Source organism: Lotus japonicus, chromosome 1 (genome assembly GCF_012489685.1).
Source record: "Lotus japonicus ecotype B-129 chromosome 1, LjGifu_v1.2".
Taxonomy (NCBI): domain Eukaryota; kingdom Viridiplantae; phylum Streptophyta; class Magnoliopsida; order Fabales; family Fabaceae; genus Lotus; species Lotus japonicus.
The window spans coordinates 102,648,061-102,675,798 of NC_080041.1; the positions used below are offsets into that span (position 1 = coordinate 102,648,061).

The window sequence follows — 27,738 nt, forward strand, 5'->3', positions numbered from 1 at the left end:
CTTAAAATTTCTCGCAGAAAGTTCTCTAGGCCAATATGTTACGTGATCACTTTCTTGAGATGTCATCTTGATCATAGTTCAAAGTTGATTTATTCATGAGCAAAAGTATAACTACAAACGAAAAATGATAAACACACGTACAAATTGTATAATGTTATAAACAATTATATGATGAAAAAAAGACCAATCAGCAAGAGGAATTCACATATTTCTATCCTTTTCATGTGATTCTCCAGAAAATTAGGCATAGGCGAGAGGGTACCACTTTGATACTGGTTGAAGATAGTGAAACGGAATAGGGAACGAACAGATGCAAGCAGTTAGGGGAGGTTGCAGAAAAAAAGTGAAAACCAATTTACAATTATACCCCGTACGTTTGTTATTTTAAAATTAAACAATTTGGTTTTTTAGTCATAGAAAAAAGGTGTAGCTTGTTAACTTACTCCTTCTAAAATCCAAGTGAGTGTAAATTAACAGCCTCATATATATATATATATATATATATTTAAATCAAGTTTTTTTTCCTACCCTAATATTTATTGCTCGCTAACTACGTTTCTTAATTGAATATAGTTGGGATCCTAAACCCAAGCACGAAACGAATCCCTACTGTGAGTGTGAATCCCTCAAATTTCACAAAATCCTTCAACAATGGTGGCGGAGACGCTCCCTCATCAGAACAAAGATAATGACGACGCTAAGGATAACACTGATCCAAAGCAGGTAATTCTCTTCCTTCATTCATTCATATCTTACTTTTTTTGCAATCGACAATAATAGCTTTTTGTCCATGGAATTCGATTCTGAACCTTCAATAGGCCTTTCTGTAGAGGACGTGTTAGTAAGTGAGAGAAGCTCTAGGGCATAGTTTGTTAAAGTTAAGATGTATCTATTTGGAATAAACCGTGTATAGTTTATGAGAAGTTCACATTAATTAGAGATATGACAGAGATAGTCTTTATATATGAGAAAACAATTTTGGGTTAACTAAGACCACTCGTATATGGTCACCAACGGATGTTCATTCCTTCATATTACACACACTAGATGTAAGCTAGATGAAGGCATGTATGAAGACTGTAGAAGAATGTTTGAAAAATATGTAGCTTGTTCTGAGGTAATGAGCAGGTCTTGATTTTCTATTTCTCATTGCATATTCTTTCTTTATTGTTTGACTAAAGGTTTGCTATTATTTAATGCTTCTACTAATATGAAGGGTGATTCTGATTCCGAAGATGAAGAAGAAAATGATGATGAGCTAAAAAAGAAAGGAACCTCAAACAAGAAGAAAAAGGTGTAGTGATATGTAGCATGCTTATTTTATTTTTGCTGCTTATCCAATTTTTACTGTTGTCTTCATTTTGAGAACTGTACTGAAAAAGTTTAATTTGTTTTTAGCTTCAACAGAGGATGAAAATTGCTGAACTGAAACATATTTGCTCAAGGCCTTATGTTGTTGAGGTATGAATATTTTGTGTAGCATACTTGGTTTTATATATTTAGCCTTCCCCTTCTTTCTATTAGTTTGGTGTCATGGCCATTTTGAAAATGAGGTAATTTCTTTTTCATTTTCCAGGCGTGGGATGCTACTGCATCAGACCCAAAGTTGCTGGTGTTTTTGAAATCTTATAGGAATACTGTACCTGTGCCTAGACATTGGAGTCAGAAGAGAAAGTTTTTGCAGGTTAGTCATCATTCTTATCTAGCAACCAATTATCCCAAAAACTTAAGCTATTGGGTAAGGGCTAAGTGAATGGTTTTATATTATATTCTAACACGCCCCTCATGCAAGAGCCCTTTGGGCTTGAAGCGTGCATAAATGCACAAGCCCACCTACCATGTGCTTAAATTCCACTTTTTTTTTAATTAGAAAGTGAGGGGAGCAAGGATCGAACTCTAGACATCTAAGTCATAGATACTCTGATACCATGTCAAACAACCGATTATCCGAAAAGTTTAAGCTATTGGGTAAAGGCCACGTGAATGGTTATATATTATATTCTAACACGCCCCTTACACAATAACCCTTTGGGCTTGAAGCGTGGATAAATGCACAGGTCCACCTACCATGTGCTTAAATTCCACTTTTTAATTAGAAAGTGAGGGGAGCAAGGATCGAACTCTGGACCGCAAGCATGATAATTATGGGTTAATGTTGCAAGCATGTCTGATGGTTGTGTGTTGCATGAGGGAGGGATGTAGGGACAGAACAGTGTAATCAAATATCTGTCATGGCGGACTGGCCGATATCCTGCCATAATTTGCCATTATTATTTGTCAAATATGGCGGATTTTTGGCTCTCCACCATCCGCCATTAACAACATTGGGATAGAGTGTGGACGATAATGTCGATAAGGCTTCTCTTATTAATATGTATGTGGTGCTTCCAAGGGAGCGGCTGTGGCAATCACCAAGCCTGGACTGTAGGTGTTTAGCAATGGGCATCCTTTAGTTATTTGTCTTTTGTTATCTGTTATATTGAACAAGCATATTATGTTATATAATAAGGATTTGTAATCAAGTGATATTTTTGCATATTATTAATGCGCATTGATTTATGACAAAGGTGCTAATAGTTCTGCTTTGAATTTTCATTCGCCTTTCCATAGTGCTTAATGCTCGGGCTAAATTCCTCTTATCTTCAAATTTTTTAATGTTGATGTTACTTAGCGGACTTATCCCAAATACATAGTCTATGTCCTCCTAAACTACTTATATCTCATTAAAAGTTGTGTTATTGTTTTGGCAGGGGGAACGAGGTGTCGAGAAACAACCCTTTCAGCTTCCTGATTTCATTGCTGCCACTGGAATTGAGAAAATCAGACAGGTATGTGATCTTATCTGTTCTCTTAAGTTTTAAAATAAAAAACTCATCTGTTATGACTCGTTGAAAAAGTTAAATATTCAGTGATTTAAAAATTTTATTTGCTACGTGTAACTTGGAACTGCATTTTAGATGGATGCATTGTCGGTTTTAATGAGCTGTACACAATAAAAGTGTTGGTGGCCTGTCATCAAATCAATTTATTATTGCGTATTGACTCATTCAAGTATTGATCTGTAGTCTTGGGATTGTTCATGGAATCACAATGTGTTTGATATTATATATGCATCTCCATTCATATTCGTTGTTGAATTTTCTTTTTCTTATGTTCATGTGAGTGTTTCTTACGTGTGTGTTTGTGTGTCCTACTATCCTTAAATCAGTTGACCTAACTGTTGTCTTTTATTTATCTTATTCTTATGTTGTCTGATGCAGGCTTATATTGAGAAAGAGGATGGTAAAAGGCTGAAACAAAAACAAAGGGAACACTTGCAACCAAAAATGGGGAAAATGGACATAGACTATCAGGTTTTATTTGTTCTTTACACCATTTGATTGCTTGCTATTTTCCGTTTATTCAGATGTGAGGAGTGAGGACTACTGTCATAATTCCTAATAGCCATGGTTCTTGGTTGCTAGATTCTTCATGATGCATTTTTCAAGTACCAGACAAAGCCAAAGCTGACTTCTCTTGGGGAGCTGTATCATGAAGGAAAAGAATTTGAGGTATTACCCTTGCTATATAGTATTGTCAGATGATTTTAAATTCTGCAACCTACTTATATGGTGCTTATTTTTCTGTTGTGACATTTTTATTTTTATTGCAGTATGAGGTTATGTTTTAGGACAGTATAAGAACCTTGTTCTTGTCATTTCAGTAGGAGGTGAGTCTTTAATATGGAGCAATAGACTAAATAATTGATTTGACTGGCATTTAGAGTATGTAATTAATTAGGACAGAGATATCCATGTAAAATCTCTCCTCTCTCTTAGGTGAAAGTGTAGAATGTTTCTCATTACTGGATCTGGTAAGCTAAAATAAAATCATTAAGTGGCATATGTCTGTGAAATTGGTTTATATCGTAAATTTATTTTTCACCTTGTTAGTGGTATTTTGTTCCCTTGCTGAGTGGGGAAAAGGCTTTGGTGGTGGTGGTATTTCATTTGCAGTATTTTGTCCTTGCATTGTTGGATTTTTTACTCGTTGATTTTGAACTTCTATAGGGTTTTAGTTTAAAGTTCCAGTGGCAGAGTTTGAGTATTTCTCTTTAGATTATTGATTTAAGAATTGTGTTATATATCCTTGTGGTGGGTTCTTTGATCTGGTTGAGAGCCAGAGTTCCTGTGAGCTTCACAAGTTTTAATTTGGTTCTTAGATTGTATATATTGATTTATTGATAGATTAGATGGATAGAGAGACATAGAAGGATCTTATTGTATTTAATACATTGGTCGGTATGCAGGTAAAGTTGAGGGAGATGAAACCTGACATGTTATCACATGAATTGAAAGAAGCTCCTGGTATGCCTGAGGGTGCCCCTTCTAACTATGAGGTTTGGTTTAATTAGAAGTTCTATGTGATTAGAATCGTAAATTCTTTTTTAATATCACTTTACAAAGCTGCCTTTTTCCAACTTGAGTGTCTGACTTCAATCTTAACATGTTTTGAAGCTTATGAAACTCTCTTGTTTCTGTGCATGTCTGTAGCTTTGTTTTTGTTGTCTTGTTCACTGTGCTTTAATATGGCATACATTTTTGTGAAGAAAATGAGAGTAATGGAAAGGTATGAGTGAAATTAGCATTATATTAGGTCATCTTGCATATCCAAAACCACAAATATATGGCTTATCACCACTCTTCCTCGTGATAAAAAGTATATTCCTTTTCTTTTTTTTTCCTTCTTTTTTCTTCATTCCTCCTAAGAGGCTGTCCTGTCATTGATTCAATAACAAACCAAAGCTTTTTGCTGCTAGGCTGCGTCAGCTTCATTGGTCAAATCTCGCCATAATGTCCTATCATGGATCATGTTTAATGAGTAATAATAAACAAAAATGCTTAAATGTTTTTTGTCCCTACAAAATAGGGGTTCTTTGGTATTAGTCCATAAATTTCAAAACGTGGGAGTTAGATTTGGCACCCCCATCACCCGATTTCGCACCCCGTTAATATTCCAGAATTTAAATCTTGGAAGTAAAAATTTCCAGGATTTTAAATCTTGGAAGCAAAAAGTCTCGGATTTTGGGATACGAGAACTGACGGCAGGGACTAAAGTCACCTATTTTATGAAGTAGGGGATCGAATCGGCATGTTTTGAAATGTAAAGACTAATACCAAAGGACCCCTATTTTGTAGGAACCAAAAATATATTTAATCCTAAACAAAAATTCCTTTCATGGAGTGAAAGAAAAAAATTCTTTGAATAAGAAATAAAAATAAGTAATTATACTTAGGATCCCCTTACCATATCATCTAAAACATGGTTACTAATTTCATGGTGGTATTCCTTTTCAGATTTTGATTAATATTCTCATAATGCAGGAGGAGCCAGTTTTTAATACCAAACACTGGGGTGATCTGGAGGAGAAGGACGAAGAAGAGGAACTTGAAGCTGGTACTTATGTTTTTAATCTCTCAAGGTAGTGTTATTTCAGCATTTTATTTTCCTATTGATGTAATGTGGAGGCTTAAAGTGCATGTTTCATAAAATTTCTCAGTTTAAAAATGGAAGCAATGGAAAATGTTTTGCCTGCGAAGTATGATTCATTTAGCTTTTCTAATAATTTTTAATAGTTCCTGAGTTGTGTTGTGAGTTGTGAGTTGTGCCATTTTGGGCAATAATTCTTATCCAAGTTACATCTGCTGGAACTATACAGGTATGAAAAGCCAAGGCCAGAAGAGAAGTTGCGTAGTCAGCGCTTTAGTGACACGGTTGCAGAGGTATTTAATTTTGTTGTTATCATATGGGCATGCCTTTAATCATGATTTGTATTTAATTTTGTTGTTATCTAATTCAGAATGAGAAGAAGAGAAAAAGAACCATGCAAGAAAAGGAGGTTGGCAAGTGGAGGAAGAAGGACTTCTTTTAGGGGTGGCAGTCGCCAATTACCTTTTCCTTTGTTTGCAAATGGCCATGGAGGGTGCAATTCTCTGCTTCCCATGAATAGAAATTTTAATTTAAACGAGCTGTCTGGTCGCGGTTCTATATAAATAAATATTTTATTTTTGAATTTATCCTATATTTCATGTACTCTAGTAAAATGTTTCGTTAAGAATTTCCTCCTGTAAAAAAAAAGTGTTTCGTTAAGCTTTTTGAAAGCTAATGACCACCTAAAAATTTTAGTTTATTTTCACAAGTTTATCCAATTGATATGAAAATATATTGAGGAGCATGCAGAAGCGCCCAAGGCACAACTTTCAAAGAAGAAAGCAACTACAACATTGGCCGTTGTGAGAGGAGCAGGAAGAAGCACCCAAGGCACAACTTTCTTCACAGGCACAAGCAAGGAGAGGGACCACTTCATTTACTTTTCCTCATAATTAACCAGGACACGCAGTGCAGATAAATTAATGTATATCATACTATAATAATGAACTTCATTTTACTCATAAATCAATAATTTTCATATCATTTATAGCATCAATGAGTAAATAAACAACAATCATACAATTTGGAGTTAATTAAACATAAAGATTTGACTACTTTTGTGATTAACAAATCAGTCATACTATTACGCCAAAATATAAATACTTTAATAAAATGTAATCATACAATTTGTAATTAAACAAACATAGTCCATCATCTCCTTGACTCGAAAGTGTATTCAGCAGGAGTCGACGGTGACATTGGGCCATACTTTGCGGGAAGGAAATCGTGTGACGGATTTTCTAGCGAAGGAGGGTGCTCATGTGGTTAGCCGATTGGTGGTTCATGATTTCCCTTTGCCTGGTCTTGGTCCTCTGGTCTCTGATGATTAGGGGCTTTGTGTTCTTGAGAAGCTAGCTTCCTTGCTTCTGTTTTTTGCTTGTTTCTTTAGGCTTTCAATTACCAAAAAAAAACATAGAAATTTGACCACTTTGGTGGTTAACAAATCTACCATACTATTATAATTCCAAAAAAAACATTTTAAATGAAATATAATCATACAATTTGGAATCAAACAATTATATAGATTTAATCAGGGTCGGAGCCACCGCGGTGACTCACCGGTGCCACAGCGCCCCGCATCTTTCTGATTTTCTTCCCCATACTATGTACATTTTTCTTATAGCCCCGATGATAAACTACATATATATTATCAGGCAAATCATATCATTTGTCACATGGTGGTGTAGTGGTCAGCATTTGGAAAAGTTTCCATGTTCAAAACTCATTAACAGAGGAGTCGAACCTACTCCACTAGAGATATCTTCATAATAACTTACCACTAAGCCAGGTCACAGGTATTTGATATCATTGACGATTTATTTTAAGTGTCGTTTTAACATAAAGTTTTCCAATCAAGATAATGAATTGTTAGAGTTTTTTTTTCCTATTCTACCCTCTCACATCCCAATCATAAAGTCATAAAGCTATCCAACCAAGATAGTGGATTGTTAAAGTTTTTTTTCCTATTCTACCCTCTCACATCCTAATCATAAAGTCATAAAGCTCTCAATCAAGATAGTTGATTGTTAGTTTTTTTCCACTCTCTCATATCATTAAATTATTTTCCACTCTCACTCAATCATAAAGTCATAAAGCTCTTCATAGTTATTTAGAAAGGAGAATTTTATGGAAAATGTGAAGTGAAGTTATTGAAAAAGCAAGGGTATAATTGACAAATTGTAACCTTAAAACATCAAAATGACAGTTAAATAGGAACAAAAAATTTCTTCTAAAACGACACTTAAAAATGACCGAAGAGAGTTCTTTTTAAGAAGGCAAACATATTTTGGATTTTGTTTATTCTAATTTTTTGTTTTTTGACAAACTTATGAGTTGGTTAGTATATCTTATACTTAAACTCGAACTAATATATATTATGCTTATAAAAAGTATTAATTACATTAATTGATTTACACATGTAAAGTCATTTGGGGATTAGTGTACAGTAAAATCATGTTTTTTTAAGGTACGATAAAATTATGTTTGATATAATGAAGTTTGATAAAATGAAAGATAAAAGATTGAATATATACATAGAAATTATATAAAAGTAAGATAAAAAAATGAATTTTGTTAAAATAAAAGAAAGTAAAATTAATTTTTTATTTGATATTTGGCCACCTTTAAGTCAAAATCTTGGCTACGCCCATGGATTTAATCTTGGCTATGTTTGGCACGTTTAGCTGATAAGCTAGCTGAAAGCTGAAAAGCTAGCTGATAGCTGAAAAGCTAGCTGAAAGCTGAAAGCTGATAAGCTAGCTGAAAGCTGATAGCTGATAGCTGAAAAGCTACGTAATTTGAACAAAAGTGTTTGGTAAAACTAGTTGTTGAACAAGCTGAAATTGTCAAATGACATAAAAGGACATACTTGTATAATTTCTTTTTATATTTAACATTACTTTATTTTCACATTAATACCTATATGATATTAATATTAAAATTATTATAATTTTTTTAATTTCACTCAAATTATTTATCATCTTAAAAATATAATATTAATTTTTACTTATTTACTTTTCTATATTTTTATTAAATTAAATAGAATAAAACAAATAATTTGTAATTTGTAATATAAAATTATTTATTTTATTCTGAAGTAGTAATTATTTCTGTGCGGGAACGATGTACATATGAGACAAGTGTGATAACTGATAAATAAGTAATTTTTTTTTTGGTACATCGGAAAATGAGTAGGTAAATAGGTTTAGTAGAAAACATATAAGGCTAAAGGTGAAATTTTGATAAAATAGTAAGGATAAAAATGAGAATATATTTAATAAGCTATAAGCTTTAAGCTTTAAGCTACCTGAGATAGCTTATAGCTTAAAGCTTTAAGCTACTGAAATAAGCTCCTTCACCAAACATTTTTATAGAGCTTTTAAGCTAGTCAAATAAGCTTTAAGCTAGTCAAATAAGCTATAAGCTAGCTGAAATGACATGCCAAACATAGCCCTTGTCTCCGCCCATGGATATTAACAAATCTACCCTAATATAATTTGAAATATATCGCAGATATTAAAGGATATAAAGTTCAATGTCAATCGGGAATGACATAACGGTTGGTGCAGTGGTAACAGTCCACCCATATAACTCTCTAGGGCCGAGTTTGAATCTTGCACCTTTCATTTGAATTTTTTATTTTTTGAACTCTTTCATTTTTTCCATAATTAATATATTGAACATATTTCCTGTTCTATAGTTATTCTCACTGATGTATCTATAGAAAAAATAACTCGTCGTGCAACGCACGGGTAAAAACACTAGTTTTTTTTAAAGAGTAAACTAGTGTTTTTTACCCGCGCGTTGCACGGGGAATTTGTCTATTGTATTTGAAACATCAATCAATATTTTAAATTATAAAAAATTTAAGATATACTAAAAATGTAAGAACAATCATAATAAAGATGTAGATATTTAAAGAGCATAAATTCAGACACTCAATTCTACTGCTCTGTAAGCATATACTGAATTAACTAATATAAAGTGGCCAAAAAGATAAACTATCATTAAGACTTATTTTGGCTTCCAGATTTTGCATAGAAATTATATCAAAACTTATTTCTCTATGCTCGTTCCCCTCGTATGAACTTTTAATTCTTTAAACATAAATAAATATAAATTATATATGTACTAATGTTTTCAAATCTCCGCAAATTTTTTTTATCATCAAATTGAGAGTTGCCCAAAAATAAAAACATGATATTGTGTTGTATAATATAAATATTATATCAAAACTTATTTCTCTATTAAATTTTTCATGCTTGTTCCCCTTGTATGAACTTTTAATTCTTTAAACATAATAAATATAAATTATATCTGTACTAATATTTTCTAATCTCCGCACAAATATTTTTATCATCAAATTATCAAATAGTTAATTATATTTACATCTAAAGTTGGTTTTAAAAAATAAAAAAATACTGAAATGATATTAAAATTAATTTTTATGTTAGTTTTAACATGGAATTATTTGTATGCGAATAGATTAATAGTTCTCTAGTCGTTGTATGACACATAATTTTAAATGTTACACTGAGATTAGTTTATGGAGCATAAGCCATAAATTACATACATGGAAGTGAAGAGAGATTTTTCATGACATAATTCACTTTCAAGTAGTGGCGGAGTCACAGGGGTGACTTGTCCATGCTTAGTCACCCCTGAATTTTTGGAATGTCTCAAGAAAAAAATTTGAAGCAGTGTGAGACTTGAGAAGGAGAGGAAGGAGGGGAAGGTTGAGCTGAGAGGAAGAGGTGATCTCTATGTTGTTTGCGTTTCTCTTTCAGATTCAGTAGACATTCTTTTGAACTTCTGTGTTATCCACTAACAATTGAAATTAGAAATAGATATTAGGATTTTGTTACATATGGGCCTTTTTTATTAGACGTGAAAGCTATTGAGCTGCACTTTTTTTGACATTATAGTTGCACTTTTTTTCAACATAGTAATAAAAAATATAAAAGAATAGTTTTAACTTATATGAAGCATATGATAGCATTTTTTTGTGTTAATTTTTAAACAATTCTCTAAAACTATTTGAAATCAATTTGAATCTGTGATATTTAAGGTAAATATAAATTTAATTTCTCAGTTAAAATTTGGTAATTATTTAATATCAATTTTTGTAATCTACTATATAATTTTTTTAAATGATATATTTAATTTATAGCGGCTATACCGGTCAGACCACAATTCAACTACGATTGATCCAATGAACGGTGAACCAATTCCCTTACCGATTTGATCAACGGTCCAGTTTTAATAACCTTGTTAATCGGTTTGATTATATGAGATTAAATTTGTGGTTTTTGTGTTTTGCTTGTAAAAAAAAGTTATAAAAATTATGCACATCAACTGTTAGTAAAATGTCCCCTTTAAGTTTTGGCCTTCAACAAATGAGTTTTTTCTTAGGTTGGGCTGCTACTTCATTCTTGTTTTTTTTTTTCACATTCTTTAGTTGATAAAAATTGAAATTTTCTTACAAATTATGTTCCTTTATATCTTAGTCCCCCCTTTCTAAAATTCATGTCTCTGCCCCTGCTTTCAAGTCAAATAATATATACCACTAAGCTACCATTTAATAGTTAGATTGTCCTATTATTATGATACATCACTGACTAATAAATTTGGAAGAAGAGAGCAAAGTTATTCTGACACAAAAACACAGTTCACTTAAAATTTGTCTTTTAATCAAAAAGCCTGGATTAAATATAAAATATGATACTAAACCTTCTATATTCTACAACTAAAAGAAACTACTCACTACAAATACCATAACAAATTTTCTTTGGACTTTGAGATGGGATCAATCCCTCATCTCCCAAAACTTTCTTGCACCAGAAAAATAAAGTTTGCAGACCAAAGATCCAACCCAAGGACAATGATGATGATAGCATTTAAAAATTATCACAATACTTGACCAGACTCAACTTCCTTAATGCAAATCAACCGCAATTGAGGAGACAACCTCATAGAATGAAGCATAATTATCTCATAACAATAAATAAAAACCTGATACACAAATGAAAAGAAAAACTTATAAGAAAATAAGCATAAACAATGACAGGTAAGTTCAACCTGTCAATGAAACTGAAATCTAGTGAAGAAAGGATTTGAATTTCATCATTTAAGCGTTCTCATCTTATCTCGGCTAGCAAATTAACTCAAAAGAGAAGGAACATCAATTAATTAGCCTTCATGCATCATAACCAACTTGAAAAGAAATATAATGAATGATTAAACATAAAAGAGATCTTTGATACCAAATATCTGAGTTGAAGCCATAGGGAAAATCAGCAAGCAGCTCCGAGCACCTGTAACTTGGGGTCTCCACAATCTAGCATGAATCTCACCAATGATGTAATCATAATCTAGAGGGGAAAAGCTTATAAAACATTCTCACATCGAACCTGAATCAGAAACTCACCACTCACACGAACTTAGATTCTTCTTTCTTCTCTTGTCAATTATTGGGTTCCTATAGTTTCTTCTCCTTAGGATTCTCTTCATCCTACTCAGAAAAGAACAAAGAAATAGAATGAAAACAGAAAATAAGAACCCAAATAAATATTGATAATCCAAAGCAAGAAAAGAAAGAGTAGAGAACTGAATACCTTGAAACGCGAGATGATGAACAAATATATCAAAAGAGGATGAGGAAAATAATCTAATTACTCAACAACATTTATGTCAAACACTTACACAACTATCACATTACACAATTATCAGCACCACATGAAGCAGTTGCATACTTAAGTAATCTTCCTCATTTTTCCTCCATGTCAACCGGTTCACTGTAGAGGCATATAGGGGAGGAGATGAATGAGTAAAATTGTAATATTAAATAATTAAGGCAAATCTTTTAAAATTGTAAAATTTTATGAAAAAATTTATCAGATTTAAAATTACCTTTAAAAAATCGGTTTCAAGATTTGTTATGGAAATAAATACTATCAAAATCTAGATAATCACAATAAAAACTCATAAAATCCGGAATTAATTAAAATCCGAAAATTCAATAAAAATACCATAAAAATTAATTAATACTCTAAAAATAAATCAAAAATAAATTAAGATAAAATCAAGAAATAAACAACCTAAATCCTAATCAAATCTAAAATTTTAAAATGTATTTTTTTATGAGAATTAACTTGAGAATGACACGTGAATCTTTTTTATGAGAATTAACGTGAGAATGACACGTCACTAAGAATTAACGTGAGAATGACACGTCACCAAATCAGTCTGATAGAAAGTTCTTCTTTTCTAATATATATTGATATTGATATTGATGAGAAAGTTATAAATTTAAATTTATAATTTAGTTATGTTGATATAGTCATATGGTTGTATGTTAATAATTTACTTATTTCAAAATAAGTGGAGTAAATTAACAACAGTGAATATAATTTATTTTGATAATGGTATATAATGTAAAGACATCACTTATGGACTTATTTTTAAGAAAAAGGAAGTTGAAAAATTTATAACTTTGATTAAGTTCGTTAAAATACTACAAGTGTGCATATATATAACAAAAACTAATTAATAGAGTGTATGTGAGTATGGGCGGATTGATCACTATAGTACCCACACCTGTACGGGTACTCACTAATTTTTGTAGGTATTAATTTATTCATATCAAATCTCATACCCATTTAAGGGGTTTCTACCCTACTCATTGTGGGTAATTTTAGCGAGTACCTAATGGGTTCGAGACCCATTACTAACCCTAATCACTTAGGACTCGGATCTATAGTAGGTTTCACCTACCTTAATATCTTTCAATTCTCATTGTTCTATTTTCATCTCTCATTATTTAGAATAATTGATATGAAGATATATTTTTTGCATGTTTAAGGTGGACGGCTAAAATTAATGTCTGCCACGGACCACTATGTGAATTTGATAGTTTTGTAAAATTTAGGATCATGACGGACCACCTAAAAACACAAATTTACTAAATCATCCCTAATCATCCCTTGCTTCAACTCAAACTACATCCCTCAATTTCTTTCATCGCGCGGGAACCACCGCACTATACTACTGCCATTGCCATGCATCTGAGGCCATGCCGCCACTACCATAGAGTTTCTTCTTCCTCTACATTCTAGACATCTTTCTCTTGGTTTTTGTCCCTCACAGCGGAGCCACTGCTGTCGTAGTGGTCCCATTGTCATCTTCGTAGTTCTCATGTTTTGGAGGAACACGGAACAATCGAAGCTTTCAATTCACATATTGGTAAGTAGTTGAAGAAGATATATACTAATGTACCTTCTTTATAATCTGAGAACACAGCAAACGGAAACAAGAAAAGAGAGTTCGAGTTCTGCAAGATAAATCACTCTTCCTTTACCTTTTTCCAATCTCGCTCTTTTGTTTTCTCTACTTCCTTCCAAACAGTTTCTCTTTAGATCTAAAATCGTTTTTTTCTTCTGATATTGGTTCTTCCTTTCCTACGTACCCACTTGCCTTCTGATGAGAAAACCTAATAGATTAATTACTCGTCGGGCTGAAATCTCTGTCTTGAGCTCTCGGTTGTGCCTCCTTACTCTCTAGGTTGACTGTGGTGTTGTTATGGTGTGAGGGGTATGATCATGTATATATTTTTTATAACACATTGGATAAGGAATTAGTCACATTAGTGAAGGAGACCACATCTTTAGCCAAAAATCCTAAATAGGTGTATGAGTCTTTTTACTTATTATATATTTTTCACTCTCCTCTTTATTCAATGTAACACATTTTTATTTTTTATTTTTCTTATTTCTCACACTTAAAAATCTCAACATGTGGTTGGTGGTCAGAAGGTGGTCCAAGCAAGTTAGACCTGATGGGTGATATTGAGTATGGGTAGAATTCACTACTACAAAAAGTACTTTTCACATCGGGCGAAAAGTACTTTTCACATCGGGTATACAACCGATGTAAGCAAAGGTGATGTGGTATGTCCACACCTTTTCACATCGGGTACACAGCCGATGTGAAAACTACACATTTCACATCGGTTTATGCCGCAACCGATGTTAAAAGTATGTTTAGTAATTTCTTTTTCAAATCTGCACGTGTATTTCACATCGGTGGAATCAAATACCCGATGTGAAAACTACACATTTCACATCGGTTTATGCCGCAACCGATGTGAAAAGTCTGTTTAGTAATTTCTTTTTTAAATCTGTACGTGTATTTCACATCGGTGGAATCAAATACCCGATGTGAAAACTACACATTTCACATCGGTTTATTCCAAAACCGATGTGAAAAGTCTTTTTTTTTAAAAAAAAAAAAAAACAAAACCAGTTATGTTTGGAATCAATTAAAAAGTCATACCTAGCACATTTTCCATTCAGAAATAGCTCATATAATTAGGTCATAACTAATTTAACTTTCCAAAGTTCCAGTTACAGAAAGTGAAGTAGCACACACTGTTAACCTAACATAGAAGGAAATGAGAGAAAGTGGATGAATATTATTTTCATTAGCTAACCCTTCATTAGTACATTGCACTAACTATCTCTCAACCAGTATAACTAGCTCATTCATTACATAATGAATCTGATGCACAAAAACTGCAAGTATAGATATTAGATAAACACATACCCTTAATTTAGACTTTCTACTAAATACATGCTCCAATCTTTTTCCCCATAACGATCTTTTTCACCACCTACATATGGAAGAATATAAGAATAAAGATGAGGGAGAAATAGAGAACTAAATCAACAAACTTCAGCTTTCTCATTTATTTACATTGATCCATTGCAAACTTAACTTTTCTACATAGATGCAGGTTAAACAATTGAAAATTAAAAACAGGAGTTAAATCAGGATGGCTAAAAGAGAATAAAAAATTGAAAAGCAAGAAGCAGCTAACACTGAAATTGTTAAATGACAGAAAAATGAAAAGCCAAATACAAAATGATGTAGGTAAACAGTTAAGGAGTGAGGGATGTGAATTTCTAAAATGACAATTGAGGCCTGCAACAATAAAAAAACTCAGATCATGCTTTTATGGACATGGATGAGGCTCTGTGAATTTTATGAGCAAACGATGATTATGAAACTTTGGTAATCAGAATTAGCAGCATGAAGGAGTGCTTGTTTTTACAAATAAAAAAAAAAGAGAAAAGATTTGGGTAAATGTGAGACCTCATAAAATAATCTGGCCAGAGACAGTCACCGATGTGGGAGAGGAATCAATATCAATATAGCTAAACGAGTGGCAGTAGAAATAGCTAAACGAATTCCATCAAGTCCAGCTGCAATAGTACTGATAACATAATTTCTATACAAAGAATGCTAAAATTCATGTATCAACTCTCAATTACCAGTGTCTTTGTGAGCATGATTACGAGAAAAAGCTTGAGCATCTCTCAGGCTTCCTATAATCTCCACATCAATGGGTTCTCCAAAGGTTTCTTTTTAAGCCAACGGGTGAGTATATCACATAAACGCTTGAGTATCTTTCAGGCTTCCTAACAGGCAAGCACAACATACACATTACTCTTCTTAACTTTATCAACAAGTATCAAGTACTATATAGAATCAAATATACAGATACATGTCTCAGAAAAGCATAGGGATGCCTTTACACCAGCCTACCCTTCCAGCAACAAATCCAGAATTTGTTCAGATCATACACATGTTTTCCAGCTAAATGAAACTAGCCATGATTCTTAACAGTTCTAGAAATAACTCTCACACACAACTCTTTTCAAATAACCACCACTTTTATCTCTCTTCAAAAAATCATTCTCTAGCTAGGAAAAAAGCAAGGAATTCAAAATGAGCAGTTAAACAAACAAGCAAATTAGAAATTAAGATCACTGAAAATGAATATTACTATCTATCATATATTACAATCTTTACATAAATCATCAATGAACTTAAAAGGTGATAAAAAAGTACCTTCTTTATTAATGCGGTCCCCTTCTCACTAACATAAATACCATCAAGAAACTTCCTGATATCCTTGTTCTTAACATGGCATTTATGTAACAAAAACAACAAAATAACCAAAATTAAAATCCAAGTAAGACAAAAATTAGACAACAACAAAGTCAGGCATTAGCATGTATCCATAGAATGAAAAAAAACTGTACCTGATTGATAAGGGCACATGACCTAGAAACAAGCTCAATGTCATTTCCATCGAAAACCAACTCATCCTTCACCTTCTCAGATTGCACAATGGAAACTCCATCAAGCATATCCACTTTCCTCACCTAATCGCACAATGACAAAATCCATAGTTCAATTAATCAACAAGAAAAATCAGACTTGAATTACCCAACTAAACGAACAAACGAATGCAAAATTAAATTACTTGAAAAAAAGCACATTATTGACACAAATGCACAGTTCAAAGTTAATAAAAAATAAAAAATGATCAGCACTTAACCAGTTAAACAAGCAAGCAAATGAGAAACTAAGATGACTGAAAATGAACATTGTTATCTGACCCATATACCAATCTTAACGGAAATCATCAAAGGAGTTGAACATAGGGTTTAGGGTGAACGAAAAGTAGAAAGCTATGGATCTTGATGCCCTTGTTGTGATTAGTGATGCTAGCATTGATGGGAAAATGGGCATAGATGAGCCTCATCTTGTGGGTACCGAACCAGGCCTCGATCTTGAGCTTCTTCTTGCCGTTCTCATCGGTGATGAGCTGGAAATCCCCACGAGGGCCTTCAACCTTGATGCTCACGCCGTCGGGGATGTCCATGGTCTCTGATGAAAAGATCTTCTTCATTCTCTGATGAAAGGATTTCAAACATAAGGCCAAAATGAAACAGCACAGGTACAAATTGAACTATTATGACTCAGCAGTTTTACCCTACACTAAGTTGTCGAATAATGATTATATTACTATGTATTGCAATCACATGGACATTAAAACACTGAATCGTTCCAATCAACTTCAGCAGGTGTAGCAATGGAAGCCATGGCCTGCAAAATCACCGCATACCCATTACACGCAACACACATAAACAACAAAAGGGAATCGATTTTGCGAGGTGAATGGGAAAAGGGTATTGTTGGATTGAATGAAAGGTACCTTTTGAACGCGAGTGGAATCGACCTGGCGATCCTCGACGCCCTCAGTGAGCTTGTCGAAGGCTTTGCTCTGTTGTTGCATGTCCTTGGAATCCAGCATCATCTCCACTCCTTCTTCTGCTCCCTCCATTCTTCTTCTCTTTCGCTCGCTTCCACCACCACTGTGAACAAGATGCCCTAGCTTCTATAGCCCCAGATCCTCGACGCGGTCAGTGAGCTCTTGACAAACCTTTGAAATTGTTGAGCGAGGGAGAGGCGGTCGACGGCGGAGAGGAGGGAGAAGAGGGGTTTGGATTAGGGCAGCAACCCTCTGAATCAGAACTCGTTCGCGTCATCGGTGCCGGTGTGGCCAACGATCGCGGGCCACTCGGGCGGATTAGGCGAGGATTAGAGGAGGATTCATGGGAAGGCGAGGACGACGGCGATGGAGAGCTTCAGAGAATCGGTGGTCTGAAAGTGAGGCCGTGGAAGGAAGGAAGGAGAGCTTCAGAGAATTGGTGTTTAGGTCGTGAAAGCAAATTAGGGATTCAGTGTTTGTTTGTGAATTTGTGATATCTTGAAAGACTTTTCCCAACGGTTATACTACCACTGATGTTAAATATATTTCATCAAAATTTCAAAAATGCCACCGTGTTTAGCTTTCACATCGGTTATTATATTCACCGTTGTAAAAAAGTCTTTACTAATTATTTTCCACATCAGACATATTCCCAACTGATGTGAAAACTATCAAAAAAGTTCACTATAATTTCAATATTGCCACCGCGTTATCTTTCACATCAGGTATTTCTTCCACCGTTGTGAAAACCCTGATGTGAAAAGTCCTTTTTCTAGTAGTGATTGATATGAAGATATATTTTTCCTCTTTCAAAGAAGAAAGCAAATGCAACATTGGTCGCTGTGAGGGGAGCAGGTACGTAGAAGCACACAAGGCACAACTTTCTTGAGGCACAAGCACAAAGGGGAACCACTCCATTTTCCTTTTCCTCCTAAATTTTTTTTGACAGTACTTTTCCTCATAATTAACCAGGACACAATGCAGATAAATTAATGAACATCAAGGCTGGCACATGCCGAGTTGATATCGACGCCAAACAAAAACAGGAATAGGGGCAGCCAATGTAAGAATCCAAAAATGGAAAATCATCATCGAAAGGTGTATTTACTCTGAGTCAGACTGACCTGCAACTTCTGAAAAGCTAATAACATTGTACTTTTAATTTAAAATACTAGTACTACGTTTTACTCACACAATTATCTCATTTTACTCGGGTTAGGTGTATATGTTTTAACCATATGTGGACAAAGCAGTGCTAAGGAACCACTATCCGGGTAAATAACTATAACTTAACCGCGAATAATTAACCAGGGTTAAAAACCAAGTCGTTAAAATGGATTCACCACCTCTCTTTTACCCAACCTCATTTCAAAAGAAAAAAACCCAACCCAAACCACACCTTTCTCCCTGTTTGAGCTTCTCGATCTGCTTCTTCTTCTTCCTCCTGCTTCATCTTCTGCTTTCAAACACCAGTCTTTCTTTCAACATGAACAACTACACGTGCCATCGAGTATGATGTGATGGAGAGGGATAAAGAGACCAACTCATAGCTCTTATTCACTCATCCCCTCCCATTCTTATTCACTTTTCAGCTCCCCGTCACAAAATCATTCCCCTCACTTCTTCCGGCCGGGCTTTTCACTATGGATAACCCCGGAAACGCTCCACCAGCAGTAATGGCCATAGAGGAGCTGCAGTTCAACAACAACCTTGCCAACTTGGGGAGGTTATTTGATGTAACATTGGATGTACACACCATCCGAACAACTCTCACCTCCTCGCCTCAACTCGTGGCCGCATGGCTCATCCATACACTCGACCTCAACCGCGACCACTACCCCAGCCTTCTCGTCGGCCTTGCCATCGAGTCCAGCGGCAACACCAACAACCGTGTTGACATCCTCCAGCTCTGTGCCGGCCATAGCTGTCTCATCTTCCAAATAAGCCGTGCCCCCTACCTCCCCAGCTCCCTCGTCACCTTCCTCTCCAACCCCAACATCAGCTTCGTCGGTATCGGCATACAGGATGATGTGACAGCGCTCTTGAACAGGTACTCCCTACGGGTGACAAACACGGTGGACCTCCGCATCTTCGGGGCAGATGTGCTCCGCGACAACACAATGAGGCACGTCAACTGTAGGAGGCTAGCACAGCGTGTTATGGATATCGATGTTGAGTGGCCGCAGAGTTACATCAGACGGGAGTGGCACTTCGATGGGGACAACCTATCTCTGGAGCAGGTTCAGTTTGTTACCGTTGCAGCTTTCCTCCGCTACAAAATTGCATACCGTCTCACCTGGCAATGAATTTTATTGTTTTTACACATGAAAACGTGTTTTAGTACTAGTTATAAGTGTAATATCATGTTTTAGTGTTTTGTATTTGGGTTGTATGAAATTATGGATTTGGAGTTGAGGTTCTTGGTTGCTTTGTACGAAGATATTGGAGTTGAGGTTCTTGGTTGTGTTGTACGAAGATTATTGGATTGTATTTTCTTAGGTTATGAATTGGACTTGTGCATATTATGCCCCTTGTTTGTATATGAATTGGATTAGATGCTTAGTAACAAAATCAATTTTAAAATTCAATCTAACGAAGTAAGCTTTTAATATTTTGGAAAGTGAAAATCTATAAGCAATAGCGGATGCATGCAGATCTTTTACTCATTTCAGAATATGAGACTGAAAAAGTCGATTACTTAAGACTGGTCCCACAATTGAGAGGGCTACTGGGTTGCCAAAACCTGCTAATGTGTATTGTGTTCTTTGATCTTACCGTTATAATACACAGTTATATCATTATATTAAAACATTTAAAAAGAAGAGAATACACATGCATGAAAATTGCCACTGCCTTGGTCAATAACTGATTGGCGTCCTCGAATGGACTCTATTGCAGATTTTAGAGTCTGCTGAGATACTTGAAATTCTCTAAATAACTGCTTCCCAAGTCGTTGATCTTGGGAAAACCCAAGAACCAATTGCTCAACTGACACAAATGAATCCCCATACTCTTCCCTGGCTCTCTGAAATCACGCCCCAACATTGAACCACCAGATTCCCCTATAACCTATATTATAAAACAAGAGTTAAACTACTGGTATGTGTGTGTTCTAACAGTTATTACAAACATGGTTGATTTCTTGAGTTTAGGATCCGTAGGTTAACTTGCATTTGTAAGTAACTATAATGCGTTCAGGTGAACGAGTTAGTATTTATCGCATAAACGCTTATTTATAAGCTAATTTGAAAAGTTCATTGAAATAAGCTCAAAATAGGTAATAGGTAGGTATAAGCTCTTACTCATAAGTTAATATGAATAATTTATGAAAATAAGGAGAAAACAGTTTATTGGTACGTTATAAAGCTCTTCCATACACTTGCATAGTCGTTTTTGTAAAATTTATATATTGAACATGATAATATATATAATTAAACTTATGATTTATTTTGGTCTGGCTGGGGTTATCAAAACACATTTCACATTATAGCCTTTTTTTTCTATTTCATTTTGTTATGTTATCCATTTTGTCATGTTTGGTTCCTTAACAATCACAATCATTACCTAAGTGTAACCAATATGACTTGGTGTAGACATAAAAAAAAATTAAAAAGACTTGTGTGGTGTGGTTTTGCATCTCACTTTCTTGGGGCATTTGTTTGGGGTATAGAAGCACATTTTTGGAAATGTTAAGGTTAGGAATGGAGATTTCCACATTTGTTACAAGGTTAAAACTTTAGATTATGGGTATTAATTATTCTCAGAGATGAAATTACCGTCAACTTTCATATTATTTCAACCCATCAAATAGGTTGGGGAAAATAAATTTTTAAGACATAACTACCCACTTTCACCACATTTTATCATATTTTTCTATTTTTAAATTGTTTAAATTAAACAAAATTTAACAACATTTATGGGAATATTAAAAATTTATCCAACATATTTATTATATTTACCCGCGAATAACATTCTTATTAATCATAGTCCTTGGAATGTAATTGCAAACCTTTAAACAAACTCCCCGTTTGGTTTTTTTCCCTCTTCTATGATTTTTTTTTTGGTACATCGGAAAGATAAATTACATTCTTCATGAATTGATCTATAGACCTCCTCCTCCCAACCCATATGTCATCAACTCTTCCCACTTAAGTTAGAATAAAGTTTAGTACACATCTAAAGGGTGTAGACCACTAGAGAGAGATAGAAAGAGATGAAAGATAAGTGATAAGTATGATATATAATGTGATGTGGCGGGAAGAAAGACATAGAGAGAAAAAAAACGGGTCTCCAAACTATTTGGTGGTTTATGACTTAAGCCTTCCGGGACTATATTATTAGAATTAAATTAATGATAGGTTATTTAGTCTTTTAATACTTTAATCTCCTAATTTTATTCCTTATCAGTAATTAAATATTTGGTTTGAATGTGATGTATTTATATTAGATAAAAAATAATTTAAAAATTGATATGCTGTTATTTATTCTTTTTTGAAATTAATATGCTGTTATTAAAATACAAGAACATAAAAAGATAGGTTTATATAAACTTTTAGTCCCTGTAAAATACACCATTTTTGTTTTTCGTCCCCGGAAAATAATTTTTTTGTTTAACATCCTCCCAAAATTAATTTCTTTTAGGTCCTTATCATCATATTTTTCATCCAAACTAAGCAAAATTACACATTATAATAAAAATTACACATTAAGATCATACTCATAATAGTGAAAATATTTAGTTATAGCTACTTAGTTAACATTATTTTTATTAATATTATAATATAAATAAATAAAATTATTATTCACTTGCAGTGAAATAACTACTCACTTATAAATATTGATTTACTAGTATCCCTCGCCCCACGGTCAGCGCACTAAGCGGTAGGGGGCTGACCAAGGAGTTTTTTCAATTCGCAAGAGTTGAGATTCGAACCCCCAACCACTTGCTTAAAGGATGAAGTGCTGAACCACTACACCAACCCACTTGGTTATTTTATATTATCAGTTGCTCTTATTTAAAACTATTTCTCTAATATAATAATTTATAGTTTAAGTATACAGTAATTTTGAAAAATAATAATCTTAATAAGATATTTTAAATTTAATTAATTTAACTTTTATTTTTATTACTTATCACTACTACTAAGTCAAAACCAATTGGTTAAATATATAGTTTTTACTTTTAATTAAAAAAATTAAAATATGCTAATTAATAAAAGTTAATTAAATTTTAGTTAATTTAAAACATAGACTTATTTATAAAAATATAAAAAAATTAAATTTAATAGAATAATCATTTAAAAAAATAATTTAGAAACCTAATTTTAAAAAAATATTACGTGTTTTTTTTATTATCAATATATATTAGAAAAGAAGAACTTCCATAGTGACGTGTCAGCACCAGATTAATTCTCATAAAAATTATTCCACGTGTCAATTTGTTAGAGGGTATAATTTTCAATTTGTTAGAAGGTAAAATTTTAGATTTGATTAGGATTTAGGTTGTTTATTTCTTGATTTTATCTTAATTTATTTTTGATTTATTTTTAGAGTATTAATTAATTTTTATGGTATTTTTATTGAATTTTCGGATTTTTAATTAATTCAGAATTTTATGTGTTTTTATTGTGATTTGCTAGATTTTGATAGTTTTTATCTATATTTATTTAGTACCTTTTAAAATTTTAGATTTGATTAGGATTTAGGTTGTTTATTTCATGATTTTTATCGTAATTTATCTTATTATTTATTTTTAGAGAATTAATTAAATTTTATGGTATTTTTATTGAATTTTCGGTTTTTTAATTAATTCAGGATTTATGAGTTTTTATTGTGATTTTCTAGATTTTGGTAGTTTTTATATATCTTTAATTAGTACCTTCTTAAATTTTAGAATTGATTAGGAATAAATTGTATATGTAAATAATTTCATATTAAAATTAACTAAAAAAAGTCAATATATTATAAAAACTCAAGCAAAATAATACCTCATTCTTGTGAGTTCATCCACCTCCCTTGTGTCACATCCATGAGCACAGCTAGAGAAGGCCAACATGTCCATCTCATATTGAGGATGAAGAACAAGGAAAGGTTCCCTTTCCCCCAAAATCCTCACTATCTTTCTACCGAGTTCCTCTATTTGTGGAGTAAACCGCAAAGCTTCAAAATTTTCTTTACATCTCAGCTTTTGAATCTCAAAAGGTAGTCCAATCTTCGCGAGGCGAGCATCAGTTCTATTCAGGTGCATGACCTTGTGTTTAAGCAATAGAGGAAGGATCTGTGATAAACAAGAATGTGAATTAGTTGAAGTTACTCAAGAAAAACAAAAAACAAATAAGTGAAAGATATATATCATGTAAACCGAATAAAGACCTGTTTTTCATAGTATATATGTAATATCAGACCAGCTAATTGGTGGCAAGTAGGATAGTCCTAATTCAACTCTTCTCTTGAGCCTAGGTGGTACTTGCTTCAAAATTCTAACCTCATATCTCAAGAAGGCAATGAATTTATCTACATAAAAAATCCTTGGAACTCACTGCCACATCAAGGAAACAGAAATGAGGATACTTCAATCAAAAAATTACGATGATAATCATAAAAGGAGATGCCACCTGAACTATAATTATCATACAGAAAATAGTAATGTGCAAACCTTGGATCGGCCCATAAAGATGTCTATTCATAGGATCATCAATGCTGGCCACCTCACATTCTTTTCTGGCCCGAGAGTCCACTCTTTCCAACCCTGCAAAATCACGCATCATCCACAAGTTCAAAATATTCTTAAATATCTTAAGAATTTTGACTACCATATATGTTAAGAATGATTAACCAAAAAAATTCAAATCAGGAATTACATATATTACTTACTTACTAATATTAATTACATATATTACTTTTTATTAAAAATAATAATTTTTTATCATTATTCTCTAACCATATCATTATTCTCTATCCATGCATTACTTTTATATTTTTCTAAGGCCCGGAAAAGTTAGAATCAAATTGGAGATTTTTATATTTATTACCATTTGACCAGAAAAATAGATTTATTACTCTTAAGAATAAACAAATATTTATTACCGTATGCTGCACCAAAGTTATTAGAACCTTTAATTTCTCTATTGTACTTACAGAATTATTTTCTAGATCCTGAATATTTTTAATTTTTTATACATTTAATTATGATGATATTTTAACTAAAAATAATATATATATATATATATATATATTTTATATTAATCTCCATGTAACAGATTGCCTAAGATGGGCTTCTTTTGTGACAACGTATTATCATTGTCATATATATAGAACTATGATTCATTATCACTTATATTATTTTTCATCTACATTTTATTTTTTCTTTTTCAATCAATTCACTCATTAATTTTTTACGTTTCTTATTTTTTTCATATCAATCGATATCAATATATCAACATCAATATCATCATCAATATCAATCAATATATATTAGAAAAGAACAAGGGTTATGATAGCAAATTGGTGACGTATTAACTCCTAATGCATTTTATTCCACGTGTCAAGACAAGGTTAATTAGTTAATATACTAGAATGGATCCGTCCTATTTGTGTGCCAAATATATGTTTGTTTCTCAAGGTGTAAAGGGCTTGATGAAAACAACTATTCCGTTCTACTTTTGCTTAGGTCCATTTTTGTATTCATATTTAGTTAATATACTAGAATGGTAGTCCTATTTGTGTGCAAGATATATTTTTGTTTCTCAAGGAGTAAAGGGTTTGATGCTAACAAACTCTTGATTTCATTGTTTTTTCTTTTGACAATTAGTTTCATTGTTATTATTGGGTATATTATTAGATAAATCATGATTTATATTTCTAATTCTATCATGCAAATTTTAATTAAAAATGTTGTGAGACAATTAACAATGGATGTTTATCAAGTATTATTTGCAATGGGTTCATTAAACTTCTGTTATGTGAATGTAAATTTTGGTTAGATCTTTATAAGTTTACATGTTCTTTTATAAAGTTGTAAGCAACAAGATTTTCTATTTATTTAAGAATACCATCGAATCCTGTGGAAAACCTTTGCCCTAATTATCTAAGATTTACCTAGATTACTCTTTACTAAAATTTCCAAACTTTTATTGCAGAGGCAATCTTGGCTAATTTGAAAATTTTAAATTAGAGAAACTTTTAACATTAAAATTTTAAAAGATTATCCCTAATTATCTTAGATTTACCTAGATTATTCCTTACTAAATTGACCTGACTTTTATTGCAGAGACAATCTTGACAAATTTAAAATTTTTAAATCTGAGAAACTTTTATCATTAAAATTTTAAAAGATTATCCCTAATTATCTAAGATTTACCGAGATTACTCCTTACTAAATTGACCCGACTTTTATTGCAGAGCCAGAGACAATCTTGACTAATTTGATATTTTTAAATCTTGAAATCGTTTTCATCATCTCTTCAAATTAAGAAAAGTCTCAAGCCTAATTTACTGCATATTTACAGGAATCCCCTGATTTCTCATTTTATTCTTTCTCATGATCTACAATATAAAAATAAAAGATGTCGTGCTCAATCTAGGATTTTCCAGATTTAAGATTAGTCAACCAACCTTCCCAAATAGTCCCGTTGGTTCCCAATTATTTACAAGTCCTCCATCTAACCTCACTTCAGATCATAGTACTCCAAATAGCTCGACCGAAGCACGGCTGAAAAGAAAATCTATTATGAAACAGAAAAGATCTTCAGCCAAATCTTCAATTAATATTTATGTTAGGCCGTTTGTAATAGAATACGAAAATGTCCAAAATCCCTTGAAAAATATGTCGAGCCAACCATCAGATAAACAAAGAAAGTTTGCACAAGCTCGAGCGAATAGTAAGCCGATTTTGAAGCGCAACAGAAAGCATAGGGAAAACCAGAACATGAAAAATATACAACCCGATAGTCCACCAATAGACTCTATTTGTGAAGTTGGTGCCCTCAGCAACGATGAGTACACTAAGGGTTTGTTCGGTTGGAGAGGGGAAAGTGGGAGGAAAGAAAACACAGAAACCGAGGAATGAATTTAGATTAAGGTGTAGTCCAAATTCATTTCTCGAGAACAAACGAGTTTCTGTTGATCTCAATCAGGCTCAGAAGAGAAGTCTTTTTGTCCACTTTGCTTACGATTTCAGACTCTTCTATTTCATCTGTTGTTTAATATATTTTTAATAATCAAGGTATTAATTGATGTATCAAATACGTACAATACACATATTCCCCGTGCAACGCACGGGTAAAGAAACACTAGTAATTTAGAATTCCTCTGACTATTCTTCAATCTCTTGATTTCTGGTTTGGCTGGGCCTCTGTTATTATTCTGATGATGCATTATGCTTTCTAGTGTTTTGAGCTTAACATATACTAGATGTAGCATTAACACATGAGGTTAAGATTTTCTGTTTTTGAATATTATTATATGATTTTGTAGGTTTGAATCAAAGTTGAGGGAGACAACTCTAAGGCTTGAGCAACAAATTGCAGAAGAGAAAGCTGCAAGACTCTTTAAGTAATAGATATCTAATCGATCAACACCCAGTCGATCGATTAGGTATCTATTACTACTCTTTGGCCTACTTGATGCTTACATACAAGTTTCTTTAAGTAATAACATGTTTCGATCAGCTTATTTTTCCTTAGAATCAATTCTGTCACCCATAAGTTTCTCCCACAACTGGTTTTGGCTTTGTGATAAATAGTAGAATGATTTGCAAACATACTATAAGTGACATGTCAAAACCGTGCTTTAGTTATTTTCTGAAAGTGAGTGATTTTCTATTGAATGCAGCTTATGGTTGTTGTGACATTGGTTTTATTATGTACTGGACCTTTGGCTGTTGATGTTTTTGGACAAGCACCCTGGCTACTGACTCTCCCTTCGATTGCCATATTGGTAGAGAGGTAATGCAAGTTAACTTATTGCATCTTTGATTTCTATGACATGCATTACTTACAAGGTATTGCTCATAGGGAACCTTACAAAGGGTCCTGTACATCGTCACCAAAATCATGCATCTTCATTGTTATGGATTCCTTATCCCTTCTCTTTGCTGTTATTTATTCTTTTTTTTTTAAAGCAAAAGTTAAATATATATATATATATATATA

General features: G+C 33.0%; 3 protein-coding genes across 4 annotated transcripts; 2 read left to right on the top strand and 1 right to left on the bottom strand.

The window, feature by feature from the left end:
* The first annotated feature begins 543 nt into the window (after positions 1-543).
* Positions 544-6,169, top strand: LOC130728568 (uncharacterized). Of its 2 annotated transcripts, none has more exons than XM_057580075.1 (11): positions 544-723; positions 1,217-1,294; positions 1,408-1,461; positions 1,577-1,684; positions 2,751-2,828; positions 3,261-3,353; positions 3,465-3,551; positions 4,289-4,378; positions 5,364-5,461; positions 5,699-5,762; positions 5,840-6,169. In XM_057580075.1, the coding sequence occupies exons 1-11, from the start codon at positions 652-654 to the stop codon at positions 5,909-5,911; spliced, it is 894 nt and encodes a 297-aa protein (XP_057436058.1). In that variant the 5' UTR covers positions 544-651; the 3' UTR covers positions 5,912-6,169. The 2 variants fall into 2 exon arrangements, with proteins under 2 accessions (XP_057436058.1, XP_057436057.1); XM_057580074.1 differs by having other exon boundaries at positions 546-723; positions 1,399-1,461.
* Positions 6,170-14,438: 8,269 nt separating this feature from the next.
* Positions 14,439-17,291, bottom strand: LOC130728575 (60S ribosomal protein L9-like). Its single transcript, XM_057580082.1, has 5 exons — positions 16,991-17,291; positions 16,572-16,694; positions 16,378-16,446; positions 15,070-15,136; positions 14,439-14,902 (listed from the first exon to the last, which is right to left on the bottom strand). The coding sequence occupies exons 1-4, from the start codon at positions 17,222-17,224 to the stop codon at positions 15,089-15,091; spliced, it is 474 nt and encodes a 157-aa protein (XP_057436065.1). The 5' UTR covers positions 17,225-17,291; the 3' UTR covers positions 14,439-14,902; positions 15,070-15,088.
* Positions 17,292-19,230: 1,939 nt separating this feature from the next.
* Positions 19,231-19,893, top strand: LOC130715717 (uncharacterized). The gene has a single exon (XM_057565839.1). The coding sequence runs from the start codon at positions 19,231-19,233 to the stop codon at positions 19,891-19,893; it is 663 nt and encodes a 220-aa protein (XP_057421822.1).
* Positions 19,894-27,738: the final 7,845 nt, after the last annotated feature.

Bases quoted from the DNA above. Each gene is read 5' to 3' on its own strand.
- LOC130715717 (XM_057565839.1), top strand. From the start codon at position 19,231: ATGGATAACCCCGGAAACGCTCCACCAGCAGTAATGGCCATAGAGGAG.
- LOC130728575 (XM_057580082.1), bottom strand. From the start codon at position 17,224: ATGAAGAAGATCTTTTCATCAGAGACCATGGACATCCCCGACGGCGTG. The intron at 16,695-16,990 runs GTTCACCCTAAA...TTGTGCGATTAG, and splicing joins TCCATAGCTTTCTACTTTTC to GTGAGGAAAGTGGATATGCT. The intron at 16,447-16,571 runs GTACAGTTTTTT...TGCCATGTTAAG, and splicing joins CATGTGCCCTTATCAATCAG to AACAAGGATATCAGGAAGTT.
- LOC130728568 (XM_057580074.1), top strand. From the start codon at position 652: ATGGTGGCGGAGACGCTCCCTCATCAGAACAAAGATAATGACGACGCT. The intron at 2,829-3,260 runs GTATGTGATCTT...TGTCTGATGCAG, and splicing joins GAATTGAGAAAATCAGACAG to GCTTATATTGAGAAAGAGGA. The intron at 5,763-5,839 runs GTATTTAATTTT...TATCTAATTCAG, and splicing joins TTAGTGACACGGTTGCAGAG to AATGAGAAGAAGAGAAAAAG.